The sequence below is a fragment of the Streptopelia decaocto genome (genome assembly GCF_964273445.1).
Source record: "Streptopelia decaocto genome assembly, chromosome: 1".
In the NCBI taxonomy this organism is placed as follows: Eukaryota; Metazoa; Chordata; class Aves; order Columbiformes; family Columbidae; genus Streptopelia; species Streptopelia decaocto.
In genome coordinates, this window is record NC_138663.1 from 120,209,466 (window position 1) to 120,233,721 (window position 24,256).

Below are 24,256 nucleotides of genomic sequence, written 5' to 3' on the forward strand. Positions count from 1 at the left end.
TACTTTCCCAGGGACAGAGGTGAGGCTGACTGGTCTATAATTACCTGGGTCCTCTTTCTTGACCTTTTTGAAGACTGGAGTGACATTTGCTTTCCTCCAGTCCTCAGGCACCTCTCCCGTTTCCCAAGACTTGGCAAAGATGATGGAGAGTGGTCCAGCAATGACTTCAGCCAGCTCCCTCAGCACCCGCGGGTGCATCCCATCTGGACCCATGGATTTATGATGTCCAGACTACTTAATTGCTCCCTAACCCAGTCCTCATCAACTAAAGCAAACTCCTCCATTGACCTGGCTTCATCCCGGTTCTCAGGGGTACAGGGCTCCCCAGGACAGCCTCCGGCAGAGTAGACAGAGACAAAGAAGGCATTCAGTAATTCTGCCTTCTCTGTATCTTCTGCCACCAGGACACCCACCCCATTCATCAGTGGGCCTACATTGCCTCTGGTGTTAGTTTTATCTGCTATGTATTTGAAAAAGCTCTTTTTGCTGTCCTTGACCGCTTTCACCAGGTTTAATTCTAAGGAGGCCTTGGCTATCCTAGTTGCCTTCCTACATCCTCTAACAGCAGCCTTATATTCCTCCCAAGTGGCCAGCCCCTGCTTCCATGACCTGTAAACCTGCCTCTTCTGCTTGAGCATACCCAATAGATCCCTATTTAACCACACAGGCCTCCTGGCTCCCTTCCTTGACTTCCTGCGTGTGGGGATGCTCTGATCCTGAGCTTGGAAGAAGCAATCCCTGAATGCCACCCAGCTGCTGTAGCCTTTCTCTCCTCATGTTCCTTCTTCCCCAATGCCAGCACAACTGATTCACAGCAGAGCAGCGTAAACAGACTAGGAAATTCACCTGGCTTAAAAACAATTATCACCTCCAAAGTTTTAAATCAGACTAGATTCCCAATCTGGTTCATCATTTAACTATAGGAAATACCACACTAGATACTGACTGGTGGGATGCATGCAGAAACGTGAAAAAGTGGCAACCCTGAGTTAGAAATAAAAACCAAAATGAAGCAATGTCCCAAATCACTGATGCCTTCAGGATGTCAGGTACTTTAACTGCTCTATTGGGTAGCAGAGGATTTGAGGGCATTGAAGTCAACTCTTATGAAATAAATTGAGAAGAAGGGGGCAAAAATATCACAAAGCTCTTCCAAAAAAAGACCAAACAAAAAATGTTTTGAAAAATCTTAGTGTGGGATTCACGCACCACAATTTTAGTTACATGCCATACAAATATTCACATTTCAATAAGCTATTCTGTGCTCATTTTACAATCAGTGAGAAGCAGAATTGAAACCAACCACTTTAAGGGCACTCACTTTAAAGTGATGTGTATAATACTCTAGACTGCACAATGAATGCAGTATGACCAGTGTAGATGTAAACATCCCACCCCTACTGTTCAGAGCAGTCACACAGTTTAGTGATGGAACATATGCTTTTATTCTTACAACTTAGAAAAAAAGAAGTCTTTATCGTCAAGTACTTCACAGTGAACAACACTATTCAATACAAAGTCTGCCTAAAAATATACATTTACCTGTACTCATTTGTGTAGTCAAAATCTTGCTTGTTATGAGTTGGTTTTAGAAAATTGCATTCAATAATCCCAACTACACCAACACCCATGTTGTTTGCCTGTAAGAAATTAAGATCTATCAGAAAAAAAAACATTTCTTCTATGCTAATACTGCAAGAGTTTATCACAGGTAATTATAAGCTAGATATACTAGGTACAAACAATTTTCTGGCTTACTACTCCTCTCCAAAAGGAGACTCTCGACACAAGCCACCTGAATAAGAAATCCTCTCTTCCAACCCTCTTTTGGTCCGGAAGTATATGCTCAGGTCTTTGTGTATCAAGCTTAGTTTCAAAAACATACCTTATATTAAATTGTAAGCAATTTTTATTTTTAACTGCTGCACAAACTAAAAAGGTGCTTTCATAAGGGATACATCAATATTCTAGTTTCCATCCGTATTCTTTTTTTAAAAAAATCAGTGTTTGAGTGAAAATTATTTCTAAAGGTGCTAAAACACTTTTGAGCTTTAATGTCTTACCTTTAACTGACAGCCAACTCTTTCATAAGCTTTGATGAGTCTGTTTTTATGGTACATCATTATTCCATAATGATCTTTGTTTCTGCAGTTAAATCCAAAAGTAATTCTTACTGTTTTAGCCTTTTACTGGATATTAAGGAAAAATCTGGTTAATCTCATGTAACACAAAAATATAGTTACTCTGAGTGTTCATTCTAAACTGGGTCCCGGAACCTTCTTTGATATTGAGGGAATTCCTTCAGTATGTCCTTACAGAAAACAAAAACCAACCAACACAAACAAAAAATCACTAGCATAACTGCAACATACCCAGCAGAATCCAGACAACTTACATAAAAAGGTCACATCATTAAATTCAGTATGCAATGATGTAAATATTAGCAAAGGATACATTCAAAAATTTTGGTCTATATATGTCACGTTCAATGAAGGCAAGACTTTTGGAAACCAGCTGTGTTTTCACTTTTTGTCCTCGCAGAATGATCTGCATTGTTGGCTTCAGATACAAAATACTGCAATAAGCCTACAAAACATAAAGTAACTTCTGTTATTAAAAAAAAAAAAAAACAAAACCTCAAGATACAAATATTCTACAATACACATTATGTTTAGGAAGACAAACTCAAGTTCTAATTGGATTTTATGAAATGTGTTTTTTTCCAACTTGAATCCAGAAAAGTAGGAAATACAAGGATGTATAATAAGCATATGTATAGCACAAGTTAAATGAATAGCAACTGAAGAACAACTTTTATGAATATGACAAGTTAATCAGGTGTTTAGGTATCTGAAGATGCAGTTTTACCACTACAGGAGCTCTCAAATACACAAGTCTCTCTTTTCTTATCGCCTATTGAGAGCTTAAAAATTCTACTACAAACTTTAAACTAACAAATAAAAGCAAGTGTGTTAACTTTGTAACAAAGGACTGCATATTATCATAGCTTGATAATACGTACGCAATCTTAAGAACGTGTAGATATGTGAACTTTAATTTGTATTTCATTTATCATTATAGTTACAACTTCTAATAATGGAAGTGGATATAGGACTTCAGAAAGTCCTAGAACAATTGAAGGTTTTAGTTGAATAATACTTCTGAATATTATCCACAAGAAGTGCCCAGAACAACTAGTAATTCCAGATGCAATTAAAAAAAGCAGCCTTCAAAGCTTATGAATCAATAGTGGAGACAACGGTCCTATGAATCAGTGTACAGAAAGGCCTTGTCTTCATGCATTAAAAAAAACAGAGGTGCTTACTCCTTCCTAATTCCTCTACCTCTTTTTAAAATCTAGAAATGACACTTTGCCAACCAATACCTGTGTTTTAAAAGATCCACATGGGCATTGTATCAGTACTAGATCCACATATACCTGGACTACAATGGAATGTTTACTCTACTGACAAGCACATACACCCATATTTAATTTCTGAAGATACTGATTTTATTTCCTTCTTGCTCCTAAACGGATAATGATGGCTACATTTAACAGCCAAGTTTATTTGCAAGACTACATAAACCCCAGTAATTTTCTTCTAAATAAACAGAAAATATTTACACAAGTTCAAAAATACATTCCACCTTCAATTTTCAAAATCAATGTTGACATATTGCCCTAACATTCAAATTCTGACATTTCTTCTCAATCCCAACCAACATTTCTGTAGTATAGTAAATGGTATTAAAACAAAAACATAAACCCTCCAGCTTCCAAAATAAGCCAACAAATTAATTTTAAGAAATGTTATACATACTCGCAGTGAGTAGTCACTTTCTGGAACAATCTGATCCATTCTCTCTTGTTTTTTATATCCTCTTTTGCCTGTTTCATCTAAGTCTTCTGGAATTCTTATATCGTATTTATCCTTGTCAAAGTCAAACTCTGTTTTTTCATTTTTATCTCTAAGAAATAAGATTTTAAAATATATATTAATTATGGGGAAAAAAAAAGAGACAACAAAAGATATTGTGATATCTGCTGGGTCCACCACAAAGATACAAGAGAATGGGAATTCCTTTGAGCCATGGTAGTTTTCCTCACAGATTTGCTAAAATTCACAAAGTTCACCAGTTCCTTTCTGATATCAAAGGAATACAACAAAAGTGATAGCAGGTGAGACACTAATGAATTTAACTTAATTCTAAACAGGTCACACTTCAAAAATAAAAACAGTCAGTATCAGCTTTAAATTCTGGATGGACCAAGACACACTCATCCCTTCTCAATGCAAAACTTCCGAACACTATAAATTGCCTTCCTAAGATTTTTAATGCTACAAAAATGACACTCGGCAAAGCTTTCCAACTCAATAATTACGATAATTTATTATTGCACCACTCACCAGATGTATACACTATATTGAGTTGCAGATGTATGCCCTGCAGTATACTGGCAGTACCTTTGCACAACATTGAGATATATCATAGTTGGCACAAATATTCCAGAAATAGTCTTCAACTACTGAAACGGGTCTTTTTTTAGTAGAATCAGTTACAACATATTAGAAACAACATGAACACTCCCCCCTAAAGTGTTCTTTCCCACAACTTCCCATTAGTACACTCTAAAATCCAGAACATGAAAGTTTTCCTGCCGAGTTAGCTGAGTTCACTGTATTTTCTTTTGCTGAAGTGACGAAGTGATGCACATTTCTAAAAATGTTTGTATCTAAAAATAAATTAAAATCTACCTGGGCAATGCAAATTAGTTTCTAAAGTGCAAAGGAGGTGAAGTTTTTCTTGTAGAGCAGGTGGCACGGGGAAACAACCAGAATTAGTAAAACATTTTTTACCTCCAGCTTTCTTGTATTAAAATCTCCTAAGCTAAAAGTGATTCAGGACTCCAGTTCTCACAAGAAACAAATTAAATTAAAAAAAAACAAACGTTTCACCTGCTCTAATTGATTGAGAACCTTTTCCTGAAACATTTAACCTATACTCATCCAGATATGGTTTCCTGCCCCCCTCCCTCACTTTTTCTGCTGGGCAACAATAAAGGTAAGAAACTGAAGAACAAGTTGTTTTCTTGCCAAATCAACAGGACTTTAACCATTCAAAATCGCTTCCTATGGATAACTTCTTATTTCAGGTATTTAAAACCACAGTAAGCAAACATTTAAGAACATAGTGCAAGACAACATCTTTCCAACCAATTAATGCCACCACAGTTAAAGGCATGCTATAGCTTTTCTGGACAGACCATCAGACAATTTCCCTGCTAATAAGGCAGCAGCAAAGATGTGAAGGAAAGAGAAGGAAGATGGGAAGAGAAGACACCCATCTGCCACTGCTACAGCAACAGCTGCTTAAAAAAAAAAAAGGCAACAAGCAAGTCAAAACTAGAAAAGGCTGGAAATCTATACTGCCATGAACAGTCCTACAGATGCAACTGGATAAGATATATACACAGCTGTAACTGGATTTCTATTTATTTTATGATTAAAACTTAAAATGTTTAGAAAGGTCTAGATCCCTCTAGAGGGATACTGCTGACTTGAAACTTTAAAAGGCCAGTATTACTTGTCTGTACATACCAATATTTTTTGTTTCAATTTTTACATTCATAATTTCACAGATCTGAAATAAGAGGCTTATAATTTATTTATTTCAATTTTCCTTCTGGCAAAAGCAACAGTATCTTATCAAAGTAAAACATGAAGTCCTTTACATTTTCATTCTATCTGTTTTTATTTGAGATATTAGCAACCTTCTCATTTAAATTACATCCCTTCAATCATGCAAGTTTTGACTCTAGTTTCCCAGTTAGAGCTAACTGCCCACATTCTCTTGGAATTACTCTACCAAAAAATCCTTGTATGTTTGCATACACCAAGAGACATCATCAACTCGATGAGAAATATTAATATAAGGGACTAGACTTCATCTTACCTTCTAAGGTTCCAAATTATAATTCTTGTTCCTTTTTTCCCCATTATAGCATCCAGCTCTGCCAGTAATTTCTTCTCAGTAGAAAATAAAGAATGCGTTAAGATGGCCTTCAGGCTGTTTTTGGATTCTGTTGGATCACTTATCTGTCGTAAGCGTTATGTTAAGGAGAGTAACTTGGAATGAAGTAAGCTTTCAGAAGATGAGAAAACTTCTGCAACAGTATCCTGTACTCCACAGGTTCTCATTCCCCATCTCAAAGCTTCCACAAATTAGAGGCTTTAACAAATCATAGCCTTCCTTGTATTTTACAATTTATTTATGGTATCTATAAAACTAGACAAGGAGATTTCCTTTACTGCTATTATCATTCAAGTTTTGCATATACCTACAACTTTTCATTCGGAAATTGCTGAAAGGATATCTTGGTTGTTGAATGTCACTATAGGAACCATGACATGTTCCGCTTTTGTGACTTCAAGATAAGTCTGAGATAACAGGCCCACACTCATGGTTTCTCCATTCTTGGTGAACACTATTGCATCTTTTCCCAGGCGCATGGACCCTGATTTAAACCCATTTCCATACAGTCCCACTGGAACACGGCCATTCATCACAGATTTCTCACTGAAGCCAAAGCTGAAATATATGAAAACATTAGAAGAGTGTAAAAAGCTCTATAAAACTTGAAACCCAAAAGATTCATATGCAAGACTTACTAAAATAGACTTAAGCACAATGAGTTAATCCCTTGTTTTAAAGATCAGGGACTACTATACAATTAAACCATGTACAGTTAAGCAAATCCTGGGAGTTGCCCATATAACATTGCTGTGATGGACATGGTATGCACCTCGTTATGGCTTAAACAGCTGTTTCTTTGCAACTTCTGGCAGCGAGGAATAGATAAGTGCTGTGAAGACAGGACTTATGTCTTCCCTGAGGCCTCCCTATTCTTTGCAAAACAAAGGCCTCATTAATGGTATCTCTTCTTTGGGCTCTCACTAATTGGGCTGGAACAAATGCAGGGTCACTCAGATATCACTGCTGAAATAACAAAATCACCAGCTACCCCTAGAGGACAAACCAACTGGAACAATCTGGAACAATCTCCTTGATTAGCATGAGGAGCAAGCAGAGAGAGGAGATGAGCTGCCTTCTCCTATGACACATGCAAATGAACTGAAGTATAAAAAAACTTCTCACTTGGGACACTGGCATGAAGTTTCATCACACCCACCACCAAGAGAACTACAGAGATCGTTGTTAGATCAACAGACCACTGGAGTGGTGAAATCTCACCTTTCTTCTGATATCTCAGTCTGTCTATTCACTCCCTTTCTCTCTTCCTAACTTTATTCTGGGCACACAAGAGTAGTATCATTGTGAGTTTGTTGTTGAAGTCATGTTAAGTTTTATGATACAGTTACAAACTTTTGCCAAGCCACTATTTGCTGTAATTCCACTGAGTTTTAAGTAAATTTGCAACTTAATTGAACCTCTCAAGTAATTGTCATTACTCCTGGACACCATTTAGAGTATTCAAAAGTTAACTCTGCCTTCACCTTACTGAGTGCAATGGGACAATTGCTAAAACCACACCCCTCCACTCGATCTACAAGTTTTCCTTTAGTAACTACACATTACATTTAAAGCAAAACAAATAGCTGTATATGGAACACAGAATTTAGCAAGCAAGCTATTAATTACAGAATCTAACAGAAAAAGAAAAATAAGAGTTTGAATTCAAACTTCCTCAAGTTTAAACCCAGGGATTTATCTGCAGGTAGAGCAATTTTTCATACCAACAGAGCAACTGAACAGCAACCTCTTTGCTAACTGTAGAAACAAAAGTTGCAAAGAGATCAGTTCAAACCCTATAGAATATTTAAAGACAAAGACACAAACCACATAAATATAGTTAGCATTCCCTTACGTTTTCCACAATACCTTCTATTTTCAGTACTCCAAAGGGTTTGAACTAAATCTCCCTTCTTGTCTTGCTTGCTAATCTTGAATTAAAAAAAAAAAACAAAAAACAACAAACAACACACACTAAATTGTCCTTAGATCCACTAAAGGGCACTACAGAGAGTTTACACAGCACAGGCACTGCACGGAAAGTTAAATGGGAAAGCTGACAGGAAGGATAAAAGGAAACCATGAGATAAACTGACAAAGTTGTGTAGAAGTTTTATGATTATCTGTCTATTCTGGAGTCTCACTTGGACAATTACTCACCTTCAGAAATGTTAAATTTATGAACAAAATTAGTGGATTACATATGAGAAAAAAATGAAGCAGCTGAGCAATAACAGAACTAGAAGCTGGATTTTTTTTACAAGAAAAAATAATGCAAAAGAGATTATCCACCTTAGCATTTTGTGCAGCTTCTCCGAGTTCATACCATTTCCATTATCGGTGAACGTCAAGCATATATTGTCGTTTATCACCGTTTTGTCTATCCATATCTGTTTAGCGCTCACATCTGGATCATAAGCATTATCTGAAGAGAAAGAAAACAAACAAGGCTGGGATACTAAAGAGCAAAAATCTAACAGCTGAAGTGTGAACATATTTTGAAGTATTTAATCCCAGCGAAGATATCAGATAGCAACTCTTCCAGTTACTTAAATCCATATGTAGCACATAAGAATACTCTATCTAGTGGGAATATATATATATATATAATCAATCTGCCAAATGCTAGCCTTGCAACACTGCCTAACAGCTATATGAAATAGCTGCCCCTAACTTTACTATGGCTTTACGCTTGCACATATATTCATTTAGTGAATATAGCAGCTTAACATAGATCCCTAATTGTGGGCCTATGGCCCTGAAGAGTTACACGCTAAAGTAATGGAGCTCTAAAATTGTGGCTATTATTCAACTTCACAGTTACATATGTAATACAGTTGCAGAAACTTTCTGCTGGCATAAATATAAATTTCTCAGCTACGTCACTAAATATTAGTCAACTTTTGCACAGAAGCAAGAAGCCATAGTTTTTAATAAAGTAAATGTTACACTAAAGCCAAAGGCTCCTAAAACACTATCTTCTTTATAAGATGGCAGCAGTAAACCAAAACATTATGATGAATCAGCTGCATCAAAACCTGGCAAACCTTGCCCGAAAACAACAATTTCTCAGCTATTACAGATGGCAATAACATATAGGCAAAAAAATCTAGGTGGAGATGAACAGCTCAAACACGAGAATAAAAACTGAAACCAACACAAGTTTCTGCTCTGGTTTCCTGTTTCCCAAGGAGCTGTTGCAATATGTACTTTCTCCCAGCAACGCAAACATCCCTCCTGACTGGTGCTTGGGGGTTGGGTTATTGTCCATAATGCAGACAACAGCACATCACCAATATCCATGGCCACAACAACATCCTGCAGGCCTTCTCATCGGGAAATCAGATTTAAAATACTATCACAACTTCAGACAATCAAATTTGAGACACTGGAGGGAAAAAAAAAAAAAAAAAAGGCAAGCAAAAAAACTGACGCCCAACTCCCCGGATCCTACATAGTTCTGTGACATTTTGAATTTTGATTCCAGGGGTGCAGGAGATTTAGGGGGAAAAAATTACTGCTGCTCTGCTACCACATCACTCCCACGTTACCAGAGCTGTGTGTCACAAATACGTATTTTGCCAGTGCAAGTTGTTCAAATCTAAGAAGGTATGACTTTCACAGAAGAAAAGTACAAAATACTTTAAACTAAAATTTTTATTTACAGGATTTTAAAAAGCTTGCAGTATTGGTACTGCAAGTGAATCAGAAACCATGGCTCCACAAACGTTTCTTGGCAGCAAAGCTAGTTTAAATCTCATCTGCCCTAACACTACTTTCTCACATGTCTTTCCCCCTGCCTCCTCAGCACTGTGCTACTCCCAGAATTTGTGACGGGGGAAGCACATGGAGGAGGAGGGGTGGACTGTGATGGGGCAGCAGGAGGCAGTGTCCCTGCCTCACTGCCTGTTTTCCAGGTTCAGCTGAGGGCCATAAATAAACAGCTCAAGCCAATACTGCAGCCTATAAAAGGGAATCACAGCTTGGTAGCTTGCTTTCTATAAGCATAAAGTACAAATTGCATCCACGGTGAAAAAGTTCATAAAACATATTTCAGTAGCAACAAAATAGGATACTTCAAATACAATTTTAAGTTTGCAAGCACTTTTCTAAAACCACAGTTCGTGCAAGCCTTCTGATTTGCTAGCTCACCAGCTCTCTCTAGATGTCTCTTTTACCCTCTTCCAAGTATCACCATTAGTTCAGCTAAATTTAATCTGACTGGGGACTAATGAGAGAAGCCAGCAATATAACCAGCAAAACGTTGACAGGAAGGACTAGAGCTTAAAAGGCAAATTTTAGCATACAGACCATTACCATTTTAACTCCGCATAAACTAAAACTCAGGCCTCCATAATGTAACCCTATTTATATTATTTGATATTTGGTTCATGGTATAGCCTTACATAGCATGTGAAAGGCAGATTACAAAACTTATTTAAATCAACATGTCTAAGCAGAAGCCTTTACAACCAACATGTTGCTACTATGCTTTTGAAGCTTTGTTAAAGCAACACATATGACAAACCAGAGGCAAAAGAAGCAGACAAGTTTGCATGCCTTGCACAGCACACCTACAGTCATTCCAGACAGGTATAGCAACGGGTCACAAAACAGCTGAAATGACTTAATATTTTGTTACCCCCAAAAGAGTGAGCCCTTCCCACAGCCAGGTGGTTCTGGTTTCCTCCTTTTTGACAACTCTGGCCTTATCTAACCTAAAAATTCTTACTTTTGTTTGTTAGGTTAATTTTCTGGATTAGCAACAGCAAGACTCATGCATGGGAAGCAAAGGAATGTGTGACCAGAAGAGTTGCTCCTGCTGGCAGCAGCAAACTGCTTGATAAACCTGGCAAGTCTTCCCAAACCACACCTGTTATTTTGGGGAACCAGTTACAGAAAGTCTGCTAATTGTTCCCCAACTCAATAAACAAGCAAGTCTGAAGATATCCAGTGAACAGCTATTCAAAATCAAGGGCAAGACGATCAACAGGAACTAATAAATTAAACAGATACACACACCCTAGCTACGAGCGGATGACAGAGACAATAACAAAGAGCAGAACTCCTAGGACACTGATGGATGGACCACCAAAAGGAAACACCCAAGTATAACCCTGAAGACATTCAGCCAGAAACTTGGTAATCCAAAATAAGAAAATTAGGATGTTTGAGGGGTATTGTGACCACGTGCAAAAATGACTATTGGATGTTTTGAGGAAGCATTGAAGAAAAAGGAAAGGTCAAAGCAGATGGGAGGAGGGTATTGATCCACATACCTATAAGTTCTGCAATTGCACTGAAAGGCCAGGTGTGACTGGTAGAGTTGGTATGCAAGAACTTTGGACAAAGCTGAAATAAACCACAAACAATGGCATTAGTTTGCGCTCTTCAACAATATCAATCCAGAAAACAGTACACTAAAGTAACATTAAATGAAGCTCTTTTGTACAACACTATCAAAAGACTGCAATTTAATTTACTTTTAGATATTGGCATAATAATATCAACGCCTTTTAAAGGGAGTATTAATACAGCTATTCAAGACAAAAAAATCAATACAGAATTCAGCACAGTATCATACTATATTCTGAGCATGGGTTATACTGTTATCTTGTCAAACGCTCTTTATAAAAAATACAAGGAACTATCACTACATACTAATGCTAGAGGTTACAGAACACATCAAAGTTTTAGTCCAAATCTAATAACAGAAGTGCATGCCCTGAAATGTAAAAAATGTACATGCTAAACCATGAGTATTAAACTGAACCTGAAAAGTGAGCAGCATCTAATATACTCAGTGACTTATTGTACAATATCATTGCTCCTTTTGCCCATATTAATCAAAATCACCTGTCAGATTCTCTCAACCAGTGGTTTGTGCTTTTAGCAATCCGATCTGTTACATTTCATGCTCACTTGTGACAAGATGTAACCAGAGAAATGTAGCCACTACTAGCATCAGATAAGAATATGCAAATAAAGTACCTATTTATGGGACGTATCTTATAGACATCAACAACAAAAGTATTCTCAAGTAATTTATGAAAGCCGGGATTCATATATATTTACCTATCAAAAGACTAAGAAAACCTGAACTAAATACCCCTATAACTTAAGGATTTGTCAATACAATATTTGCAGAAATTTAACTGCTGAAACTGACACAGTTGCATTTGCACTACCACTGAGAATATCTGTAATTACACTTTTACAAAGCCTTTAGCACAAACCCACTGCACATAGATACTTAAGCCTTGCTGGCATAGTTATGTTGATGGTATAAAAAGCAGTATCTATGAATACATAACATTGGAAATAGCCCATGTACAGTGCAGTTACATGAAAAAAACATACTATAATCCACATTATATTAAACAAATCAAGAAAATATTTTAAAATAGTGTGTATATATCCATACTTCACAAATTTTATAGAACCACTACACTGACAAGCACTTTTAATAGTTAAAATTTAAATAAAAGCAAGCAACCACTTCAAGTCTCCACGTTCATTTATCAGTGAAAAGAAATAATGTTACTGAAACAAAGAAATTGACTCAAGTGTCATTAAGTACACTGTTAGGCAGGCATTCTTTATTAGCAGTGCTGGGGACTCTCCACCAGAAGTGCTCCCAACGACTGGACACTCTTGTGTTGCTTATATTCATTACAATTCTTGGAATTTTTTAACATACAATATATCTATACGAAGAAATTATTACGTAAACATGAAGTTAGTTATTTCATGGTCTTTGCTGCCATCTAGTGTCCTTTTACAGGTACTGCACTCTTCGGTGGTCGTGTGCTTCCTCCAAGGGTCTTTCCATAGTCTTCTTCACATGCCTGCCGCTCGACCTTTCCATGCTGGCAGTTCTTCGTGCAAGCGCAATTAGTACACGCTTACAGAAATAATTAGTTAGTTCAAGCCTTGAATTATACTTCTCTATTCTATGGCTTAGTTCCTTAACATCCATTAGTTTCTAGTTAAATATAAGCTAAGCATCCTGCTTTTCAACAATGCATTACTTAATGTTCTCTCTCCATCTCGTCATGCAAGAGGATCTGAAACCCTGAAAAATAACCCCTCATTTTGCAGGTGGTTAAGAAACATTTATCTTGATTAATCATGTTATTGTTTAATGATGGGTACATCCTTTGTAACTTAATCACAATGTACATTGCTTCAGCAGCTTCCCTTCACTACAAGGAAGTTCTAGAGCTGCGAAACAGATACCGGAGCAGAAGCCAGGCAGCAGCAGCCCTAGTTCAGGTCAACATAAACTGCCAAGAAACCTCACCTTGATTCTAAGGTCACAAGAGCACTAGACACACTTCCAGACTGCAACTTAATCCCTGCATTTCTCCATTGAGCCAGAGTACAAGTACAAATAGACATTACGTTCTACATTGCCATTTGTGCTTTAAAACTCCAGTTTTATTAAATCTGGTAAATTGAGTCTGGCTAAGTCACTGTGCCCCTTTCAAACTCCTAACAGATGCTTACAAGTAATTTAGAATCCAAGAAGAAAATTACATTAAGCCTATTGTAACTAAGTAACTCAGTGGATCTAATGAGCTTTGTATTATTCTGTTCACTTTAACCTTTCACAGTGCTGGAAGCACTTGTTCTTTTGCTTTCTAAGCTTCATGATCAAAATATGCAAGAAACAACAGGTTTGGGTTTTGTTGTTGTTTGTTTTGTTTGGGTTTTTTTCCACCTGAAATCCCTCATTGTCAAAACAAACAAAACACCAGGCAAATGCACATTCAAGCATTCAGCATCTTCTCAGCTCACTGGTACAATAAGTTGCTGCTCGGCAGTGAAAAAGCCCAACTACACAACCCAGCTAGACCATGACCTCTGGAGTTACATGGTAACCTCAGCAACACAGACTCTGAAAAGTCCTCACTGTAGTTTTCATAAAGGCATGAATTCACAGTTGTGAACCTCCCCAGTCACCAGACAGTGCTGATGAAGGAAGGAACCTCAGTGTCACTGACAGTGCCACGATCACAGATAATTGTACTTTTTTTTTCTGTGAAGCAAAGTGTACATGTGCATGGCAATAAAATACCTTCACACGCTGCCTGTGTAATGCAATGCTTCTCCATCCCTCTTTTCATTGCTGCATACTAGTGATTAACTCCGAAAAGAACAGCCTTTTAAAGAAACATCATCTTCTATAAACAAACACAAGAAATATCCTGAACTTCTCTGAATGGGCATTTCAAGTGGTAAGGTGTTGAGAAAGGCTAGAAGGTTGTACACAGAACCGGGAACTTGTGAGCTATTTGTATGAAATTAGAAGATATGGACTGGAACACAGGAATTGAAAGAAAACCGATTCGTGGCTTTAATATCTCCCCTGCAAGAGGCGAGTAAGTATGCCACAGGGCAGCCCATGGGAAAGTCCACCTCAGAGCAGGTACCACCATCTGCTCATGTAAGGCACTGAAACATGACAAAACCGGACTACAAAACAGAGAATAGTAGTTTAAGGGCGTTACCTTGGTAGCTTGCTTCAGAGCATACCCGGCTGTCAGCAACAACTGATTTCCTTGATGAGTTTATCAGGAAATAGTTTAGTCCATTTTGTCCCCTAACACTTCATTTCATCAAACCACCACTTTAAGTAGCTCATGAATAACTGAAGTTCGGTAAGTACAGTAGGAAAGCATTTGATCCCCAGTGAACACTCACTTTTGGCTATATTGGCATGACCGTAGCAGAGATGATTCAGCTGCTTTGCTCACTGGGTGTAAGTGGGTTTTGGTTACTTTCACTTTCCCTCCTGAGAACCCGCGCAGCTAAACGCTTTTCGGAGATACAACTAAACCTCCCTTGCCTTCAAACTGCACACACAATGCATATTATAAAAAGACTCAGCTGCACTAAGAGTAGCATCTCCTACAATAACAACCAGCAAATACTTAAGAATATATCAGATTATCTTTCAAAATGACAGATAGCTTTGGGAATTCTAATGTTCCAAGAAAACTGGAACTCTTCCACTCCTTGCAGAGCATAAGGTATGCACAAATCAAATTGCCACTGAACAATCTGTCTTGTCTTATACAAGTACTTTGCAATTTTTGGGGGAACAACCCCACTGCCATTTTCCTCCTCTTGCTTTTATCCCACCTAGCTTCTTGTTTCTCTTATCATACATTCTTTTTTCTTCCTCTCTCCCAGTTACGCTAGTCCACTTACACGACTGGGTAATGAACCACCTCAGGGAGCTGATCCAAAATAAAAATAATTTTTAGATTTTATTTTTAACCTGGATCAATTCCTTGATCTTTCTCATAATGCAACGGAGAAAAAATTTATCAGACCAACAGAAGGAGATAAATGCCAGTGTGGGAATGAGTTATCAGGGTTGCTCATACTGCCTGTGTTGTTTATATATGCTTCTGAAATTAATGGAAATACTTTGGAGAAACCCAACATTTCCAAAGAACAGCTACTGACAAAAGAGACTGTGACCATCAGCTCTCTATAAAAGAGAGCCTTTTACACTGTAGGACACAATCTGTTAAAAAACTATATCAGCTGCTTCACTTCTTCAGTGAAAAAGCTATGAAACTCACAGCTTTCACTGGAAAAAGACTCAATGTCAACTTTCAGTTATGACTACTGACAAACAAAACCAAACAGCATCCTAAAAATAATTCAGAAGGTTACCACTTGCACCAACTTTAGCTTACACTTCTCGCCTGTATGCAAGAACATTGTGTTATATTAGCACAAGTAAGGCAATGACCAGCTGCCAGGAAAGGGCAAATACTGGTACTGAAAAGCACAATGCAGTCGTGGATTTAACTGCACGTGCATTCGTCACCCTTTTAAATATGTAATCAGGCACCCTGCAAGAAGTAGTTAAGGTTTTAAGCTTCCAATTAGAGGTCATTACGTTCACAACTACCTACCTCCCTACAACACACTGTGGAATCCCCATCCCGCCCCCAAAACCCAACCAAACTTCCCCACAGGCTGCCACTTCCCTCCCGCACAGCCAGACCGAACCCGGTACCGGGAGGAGCGGCCGAGCCCGCCCCGCTCCCGCCACGGAGCCGCCGCTGCCCCGCGGCGGCCCCGCTTCCCCCGCCCCGCAGCTGCTGGGCTGACTCCGGGCTCCTCTCCGCGGGGAAGCGACCCAAGCAGAGGGCGCCAGGGGCTGGGTGAGGGCACAGCCGGGGACGGCGAGAGGGAAGTCTGAGGCAACGGGGGGAGGGGTGAAGGGGGCGCTGGTTTATTTTAGGCGAAGGGTTCCGGAGCCCGCCCTCCCCAACACTTGGCCGACAACTTCGTACTCCCGGGGAGCCGAGGCGTCGCCCCCGGCCCGCGCAGACGCCGCTCCCCGCCTTCACCGAGAGAAAGCGCAGAGCTCTGCCAGCGGCGGCCGCAGCAGCTCCCGCCTCCCTAGAGCGCCAGCCCCCCAGCCGCCGCGGGTCTCGCACGGGCGCCCACGCTGCCCCACGGCGCCAGCCCCGCCGCGGGGGAGGGAGTTCGTCCCCTCAGGGGCCCTCGCCCGCTCGCCCCGCGCCACTCACCGCGCTGAGGCGGATTCCGCCCTGTGTTTTCGCCGCCATCTTTTGTGCCGCAGCGAGCGCCGGGGCGGGAAGGGCGGGGGGAACGGCCGGGGAGCGCCCAGCGCCTTCACTTCCGCCTCGCCCCCTCCCCGCGCGCCTCCAGCCCCGAGCGCGCCCGCTCCCGGGGAGAGGCGGGGCCTCGGCGCACAGGCCACGCCCCCTCCCCGCGGGCGGGGCAGCGCTGCGGGGAGGGCGGTGGCCCCGGGCCCAGGGGCGGGCGCTGGGGCGGGGCCGGGAGCTGCTGTCCTGCCGCCGGCTCTGAGGCAGCGGGTAGGCGGGGCCGGGCCGGGCAGGGCCAGCCTGCCGGCGGTGTCCCGAGCGTTCCCCTTCTACGGTGCAAACGCCGTCGTCCTGCGCGCCGGAGAGCGGCGGGGGGGAGCGGCGTAGCGCGGGGGCGGGTCACAGTCGCCGCGGGGGACAGAGCTCCCGCCAGCCGCGGAGGGGCTGCGGCTCCGCGCTCCCTCTGCCGGCGGTGGGACGAGGCTGCTCCGCTTCTGGCGGGATCGCGGGCGTTATGCTGGTGCTCCGGCGGCATCAGCGTTCAAGTGATTAATTGGCACGGAATTTAAATGATTGACACGGAGCAACGCGGAAGGGCGTCGGTAGCGGCCGCTGCCTGCCTGGGCGGCGCGCCCCGGAACGCCAGGTTAGGCCGGGAGGTCGGTCAGGGGGCTGGGCTGCCCTCCTGCCCCGGCGGCCGGGGGCGCTGGCACAGCCGTGGGCGGCCCCGCTCTGGAGGCAGCGTGAGGCCGGAGGGCAGTGCCGGGGTTTGCTGCGGGTGTTTGCACCGCAGAAGTCACACAATTGGGAAAGTGAGAAGGAGCCTGAACAGGCTTTACCTCTGCTCTATAGAGCTGCGTACAAGTAGCAAACGTTCTGCAGGAGGAGTAGAGGCCAGAGTTCATGTTTCACGTGCTGTTTACTTGCAGAACTTAATTCCTCAGGTGTTTCATTGCATTTCATAGAATCATAGAATAGTTTGGGTTGGAAAGGACCTTCAAAGCCCATCTAGTCCAATACTCTGCACTGAGCAGGGACATCTGCAAATCGATCAGGTTGCTCAGAGCCCCATCCAGCCCCGCCTGGAATGTCTCCAGGGATGGGGCATCTACCACCTCTCTGGGCAACCTGGGCCAGTGTTTCACCACCCTCATTGGAAAAAATCTCTTCCTCGTGTCTAGCCTGAATCTTCCTTTAGTTTAACACCATTACCCCTTGTCCTGTTGCAACAGGCCCTGCTAAAAAGTATGTCCCCATCTTTCTTCTGCCCCCCTTTAATTACTGAAAGGCCACAGTAACAGCTGAGACATATTTTGAGCTGTGCATGTGTCAGAATCGGTCTGAAGAGCAGTATTTGCCTTAACATCACCATCAGGGACTTGGAGAACGGATGCCCTGATAGAGAGAATTGTACAAGGACTTGGAGAGAGGCCTGAGGAAAAGAATTGTGTTGTACAGGTCTCTCTGAGCTGCGGCTACAGGTAACAATAGCTACTGTCCAGAAGATGGATTTCACCTGCTGCTTCAGCCAAACTTGCCCCTACCTCCTCCCTGTTACTAAGGCCAACGAAGAGGGGCATGCACGGAGGCTCACAGAGGGTCCTGAGGTCACCCAACGGACCAGTAAGAGACCTCCTGAACGCGAGGCAGTGCAGGCGCAGACAGGTTCTGGCAAGCAACGTGGGGACTCTTTGGGCCTGCGCAGTTAAGCTTGGATTGCGAAACAAAGGCGGAGATTGGCCTCAATCCATGGGAACAAGGCGGGGTGAAGAAGCATAAAAGATGATTCCCAACGACATCATTGAGATCTCCCCACCAAAGGATCATGGATCACGACAAGGACTGGCAGGACACTGTTCAGGACCTGAGACCTTTGGGACTCATTTGGTGGTAGCCAACCTTCTTTCCCCCTTTTCTTTTTTCTTTTCTTTTTCTCCACTTTCTCTATCACATGCAGCTTTACAGGCAAAATAATCAAGTAACACTGTTTGATTGAATTATAACCCCTTGGCATTTTGGTTGCCTCAATTTTGTGCTTCAAGATCAAGGTAAATGAATCATCACGAGTCCATCACCAAATGGACCGTGACTATTACTTACCTTAAGTCCAGATTATCAGTTTTCTTCCCAGAGGACTTTAAAAACCCAACTGCTTTACATGCATTTATAGCTGGGAAGCTCCCTGGTGCCTATTACAAGCTTAGTATGTGCTACTCTACACCTCCTTTTGTTGCCCTCACAATTTTTCATTCTGTAATCTCAGATTTCTACAGCTGGAGGGGAGCTGTGATTTTGGTGGTAGATAGATAGGAAAAAAAAAAAAACAAACCAAACACCCAGAAATGTAGGTACACATGGCAAGATGAAATAAAAAGTCGGAGATAATTTATGGTGACTGAACCCTTCCAGGTCACTTACTCTTCACTAGAGGAGCAGCCTTGAACAGACATTGAGGAAAACGCTTTCCCCTGCTATCTTCAACAAAAGCCTTATTCTTCCCCCCACCCCAAGGTGGGCCCTCACAGCCCTGCCCACCAACATAAATGGGACTAATGACAGTATTGGGGTTGCAAGGAATGCATCATGCCTGCATAGATGCCTCCGCTCAGGCAATTATAATGGAAAACATACCTCAGCCTCTATCTGGAAGCACCATCAGTTTTGATCAATCATTTTTTTCCATCTGCCTCCTCGCTCCATTCCTTTGATCTGTTTGCAGAAATGGGATCTCATTACTTGATCTGCTGAGCAATCACCGCTGCCCTTGGCCTCACCTCAAGCTCTGGGAACTGAACAGCAGTATTTTAGTAGGGGAGCTGCACTGGGACAGTAATTGCAAAAGATGGAGGTTTGCTGTTACTGCCAAACGCCAATCGCCAACCCTGCTGTTCCTGAAGCAGACACTCGAGAGGATTTCAGTGCTTTAGTATTACTAGCTGCTAAGCTACAGTTATTTCCCTGCATACATACAGCACATATTGGTGATTTTCAACATATGCAGTGTAATCAAACATCAACCTAAATGATTCTATGAGTAGCATCTTCTGAGGTGCAAGATACATCACTCAACATTACAAAAGGTGTATAGACTACAGAGAAAGGATAAAATCTGGAAAGCAGCTTTCACAAAGTCATTGAAACCATACTTCTCTGGGCCTTAGATTTTCAAGCTTGGTTGTAGGAAAGAGTTTTCTTCCAAACGAAAAGGCAGCACTTGCAGGGCATTGGCACTGAACATATAAAAGTGTACAGTCTGAAGCCTGGGAAGCTCTGGCACACAGAGACAGTGTTATCCAACAGCAGCCCCTAATTTCCCAGAGAGAGGTGCTCCCTCTGTACCGGTGCTCAGTGCCTGCCAGTCCATCAACAATCCCCTGATGCTGCAGCAGCAGCTTTCTCCATCTGTTCCACGCAGTTCTTCCAGACACACAAATCCTGAAAACTTGTCCCACAGAACTGGGATCCCAGGGCGGAAAGTTCAGGAATGCAAAACAGGGATGTACAGACTGCAGCAGCAGGGGCTTATGATGAGAGGATTAGGGGGGTGGTGGTGGTGTCTTTCCCTAGGCAAGAGTAAGGGGTAGCACAGACTAGTACTCAGCCAATGCTGCTGGGATCCAAATGGAGGTCTACAGAATTCTGTACAGAGCCCTTACCCATTGAAATTGCATTTGAGAGCTTTTACAGAATCAGATAAAGCTGGTGCGTGAGCAGTAAAGGTAGTCTGAAAAATGAGAATTGCATTTGAAAAGGTATTTCAAAATAACATTTAATATTAACTACAAGAATTACATTCAAACATAGTATTGAATACATTTAACCATCACTTAATGCTCCATATTTCAAGTTCTGCTGTTTTTTGGCAGTTACCTTGATTGCACCTAATATTATTTTCCCTTCAGAAAAATGAAATCCTTTTGAATATTTAAATATGTCTCCATGTATCATGCATGGTTGCTATGCCATCTCAAAACTGAAGTATCCAAAAGAGAAAGCCAAGCTTGCTTATTCTGAAAACAAGCACAGCAAAGCAGGAGAATTTTCTCTCCTGTTCATGATACTGAGTTCTAGGCAAAAGTTTTTCAGATTCATCTACAATTAAGTTATTCTGCTTTGGCAGTACCAGTGTTAGAGCAGTACAACCCTCCTTTATGTGGATTTAACAGCAGTAGCATAAGAAGTAAAATGACTACAGTTATTCCCATATAGAAAAATAATAAAATTACACTGTTAGAGATACCTTTAGGCCTATGTAGCTGTGCCACTCCACCACCCAGGTAAGACTTTTTTAGTTAGAGGCTTTTCCTCCTTATTCAAACCCTATTTATAATGATAGATCTGCTTATATACTAAATTTTAAAGAACTTTTCTTATTAAGAATTAGATTCTGCTTCAGTGAAAAGATTCTGCAAGTTGTAAATATCTGAGGCCATTTAAAGCAGCCATCTGCAGAACCACCGGCCAAAGGTAAATGTGCGTAAAAAGGCAGAAGTTAGAAGCAAGTGGTATTTTTGAGGAAGGTAATATCATCTTAGAAGTTAGAGAGTTACACAGACCAAGTCACGGCTTCCCTTTTTAATGTTCACCACCACAGCTGGGGGGAACTGCCAGATGTCCGATCCCCATCACATCTGAAGTACAGGCAGTCAGAACAGGACATTCCCTTCTATGGGGAGGGATGACAAAACCCTCCATCTAACTTACTGGTTCACCACCTCCAGTTAGTGAGGAAACTATGTGAAAACACAGGTTTGTAGCTAATGGGAGAATTTAAAACAAAAGGTTTGATGGCAAAAAGTTGTCTTAGATTTTAATGGCCCATTTAACAGCATCTCATCAGGATTTTAAGAGAAATATCCATGTACAGAATGTAACCACCAGAAAGCTGAAAGTAAAACTATCAAATCATCCTGAGTATTAGCAATTTTCTCTTTACAAATTACTGAAGATATGTAAGTAACAAACACAAACATTTAAAAAATATCCTGCTCCAATTTTCAAATAATGGTTTAAAAGGATAACTTTTTACTTGTGCGCATTCCAATAGCAAAGATCAGTAATAAATTAATGCAAATAATTCACATTCTTAGTGACTACACAATATTACACTTCCATCTATCACTTTCCTTTACTGTAAAAATGCACATAAGCTATTTAAGTTTAGCATAAGCCTATTATAGTATTATCTTCATAGAGCATTACAGCATTATCATAGTAAAGCATACTGTTCAGCGTTTCATTATTTTAGTTTATAATCCAAAGATGAAAACTTCATATATCTAAAGGTAAAAAACACTGCAGAATAGCCTTCTGTGCGAGTTTGGAAAAAAAATAAATCCCTGACCTCATAACCTGGTGACATTAAAGCATACATTTTCAATGCCCTTTTTTATTTAGCAAAAACAAGAGTGGTGAAGTCCAATAACCAGCACATATACCTCAGTTGCGATATTCCAAATAACACAAGTAGCATACGCTGGTCTGCAGGTATATCTTACAAAACCAATTTCTCTGGAGGTAAAGGTGTTTTAAAAAAAAAAAAAAAAAAACAGGCAAAACTTTTCACCATGAAAAATATTATAAACTTCCCCTGCAAGACAAATCAGCACTGCAGATTCAGTCAGATAATCCACTAAATGTGAACACTCAATGGAGTCTACCTCCTCACTTAAAAAATGTTCTACTAAGCCTTTTGTGGTACCTGTTGCTACAATGGTGCTTATCCACTGGCCGTCAGCAGTGTCCCTCAGACATGCACCTGTGCTGTTTGGTGGTGGAACTAATCCCTCTCTCCCAGATCCTGGGTGGTGGTGGTAGAAATGCAGTTCTGAAATCAGCTGCACCTTGAACGTCACTGTAGTCATGGCACTGTGATGACCTCCCTACCTCTTTTAACACCTGGAAACAGCCAAATACATTCATTTGTATAAAAAGTGGTCTTTAAAAAAAAAAAATCCTTTCATTTCAATTAGGCTGATGGTATACAGCAATTTATATTTTTATGGAATTGTCTTCATTTAGTTGCATGTCAGAAGTTGCAAAGTGACCTTAGTCACTGAAAGAACAGTTTTTTAATTTTAAAAACTTAATTAGGATCCTTTTAGTCAATTAATTAAAATAAAACCCCCTCAATTAATGTAAATTATAAAATGTTACTGTATAAGTTTGTCTTTTATGCATGTGTTTGTCTTTTATTTAGGAATCACTAATCCTGAAGAATACTATTATAGTACAGAGTTGAAATTACAAACATGGTAAGGCTGCAGTTATTTGCACAATGCTAAGACTTATAAAATAAGTCTGTTTGAAATTTAGGTGATTTGTTTAGAAGTTTTTTAGGACAAGTTAAAGAAAGGAGAAGTAGAAGCTAGTTTAATCTCAGGCAATGACTTATCTGCAAACCGATTGTACACTGACATGCAATATTAGCTTTTTCTTAAATTTACTTTCAGAACACAGTTCCAAAAGCAGTTGAAAATACTTACTTGAGAGGCTACCTGATAAATGGTAGAGTTGCTACTTTCACCAAGTCAAAAATATTCTTCCTTTATTTACAAAATGTCTTTAATCCTTCACATTGAAAAAAAGTAAAAGAATACAGGAACTATGATAAATTACCACTAAACCATACTTTCCCCCGCTCCCCGCCCAGGAACTGAAGACTCCTGCTCTTTAACACCAGCTTAGAAGACCATTCCACAAAAGCAGGAAGAAAACCCAAAACGTAGGTTCAAAACTGGGGTAAAAAGAGAAGAATTGCAGTAAAGTTTTCCCTTTTTTTTCTATTTATTCATCATGAGCCAAATGTCCGATGTGTAGCTTAACTTTCCATGTTTTCAAGGAAGTCACATTCAACACTCTCTTCAAGCTGTTGCAAGATCTTTATGCTGTTACTGTTCACATAGTCCACAGAGAGAGATGCAGCAGTGTGTGAATTCTGGGACTCGCTCCCATTTCCTGTGAATGCACAACACAGAGTCTTGAAGAAGGGCATAAGCTGGGTGATGCTCGATATGGAGCGGCAGTTCAAAAGAGGATGTTTGTGCTTCTTGGAAATTCCCTCAGTGTTGTTTGTTTCCTGTAAGCAAACAAATCGAGATTTACTAAGGGTTTTGCATTAAACAAAACGTTGTTGTGGCTTGTCTGAGACCTGTAGTATACACTTTTTTCATTGTAAGAGATCTGCAGCCTACAAGTGAATCACAATATAAATTGTATAGATGGTATCCTGAGTCATTTATGTGTTTGGATTAAAGGTTCCATTAAACAAAAGTGTCCCAAGTTCAGAACACAGCAAATTCGGACTAGCTTTCAGAATCAGATATCAAACAAAAATAGAATAGAGAGAGATCTTTGACATATTTCCTTTTCTGGAAGAATTAATATTAAACCTTAATGATAATTTAAAAGGCTACTATGATAAACTTTTTTGGACAAAATACGGTATGGTAATTTTTATAAATACCAATCCTGTCTGAGACAAATAGTTTTAACTGGATGGTTGTGGGCACATTTAAGGGAACGTAGAAAAACTGCCTATTGTTCCAATCTGACATCTTCAAGATATATATCTATGAAAGCAGGCAGATAATTTTTAAAAGCCCCGTGAATCTTACTAGAATATC

At 40.5% G+C, this 24,256-nt stretch overlaps 2 protein-coding genes across 6 annotated transcripts in view; both read right to left on the bottom strand.

Moving 5' to 3' along the window:
* MORC3 (MORC family CW-type zinc finger 3) overlaps nt 1–16,777 on the bottom strand; it is a 29,855-nt gene extending 13,078 nt beyond the window's left edge. The window contains exons 1-9 of one of the 2 annotated variants that reach the window (XM_082044564.1): nt 16,593–16,777; nt 11,313–11,385; nt 8,326–8,458; nt 6,377–6,591; nt 5,956–6,103; nt 3,822–3,969; nt 2,455–2,586; nt 2,064–2,183; nt 1,543–1,640 (exon numbers count right to left, since the gene is read on the bottom strand). In XM_082044564.1, the coding sequence (XP_081900690.1) occupies nt 1,543–1,640; nt 2,064–2,183; nt 2,455–2,586; nt 3,822–3,969; nt 5,956–6,103; nt 6,377–6,591; nt 8,326–8,458; nt 11,313–11,385; nt 16,593–16,631 (1,106 nt within the window). In that variant the 5' untranslated portion in view covers nt 16,632–16,777. Of the gene's footprint in view, nt 1–1,542; nt 1,641–2,063; nt 2,184–2,454; nt 2,587–3,821; nt 3,970–5,955; nt 6,104–6,376; nt 6,592–8,325; nt 8,459–11,312; nt 11,386–14,546; nt 15,765–16,592 lie in introns of those variants that run through there. The other variant, XM_082044565.1, reaches the window with a different exon arrangement.
* Nucleotides 16,778–20,380: 3,603 nt separating this feature from the next.
* DOP1B (DOP1 leucine zipper like protein B) overlaps nt 20,381–24,256 on the bottom strand; it is a 52,761-nt gene continuing 48,885 nt past the window's right edge. For all 4 annotated transcript variants that reach the window (XM_082044532.1, XM_082044533.1, XM_082044531.1 and 1 more), the window contains one exon: nt 20,381–23,709. In XM_082044532.1, the coding sequence (XP_081900658.1) occupies nt 23,452–23,709 (258 nt within the window). In that variant the 3' untranslated portion in view covers nt 20,381–23,451. The remainder of the gene's footprint in view (nt 23,710–24,256) is intronic.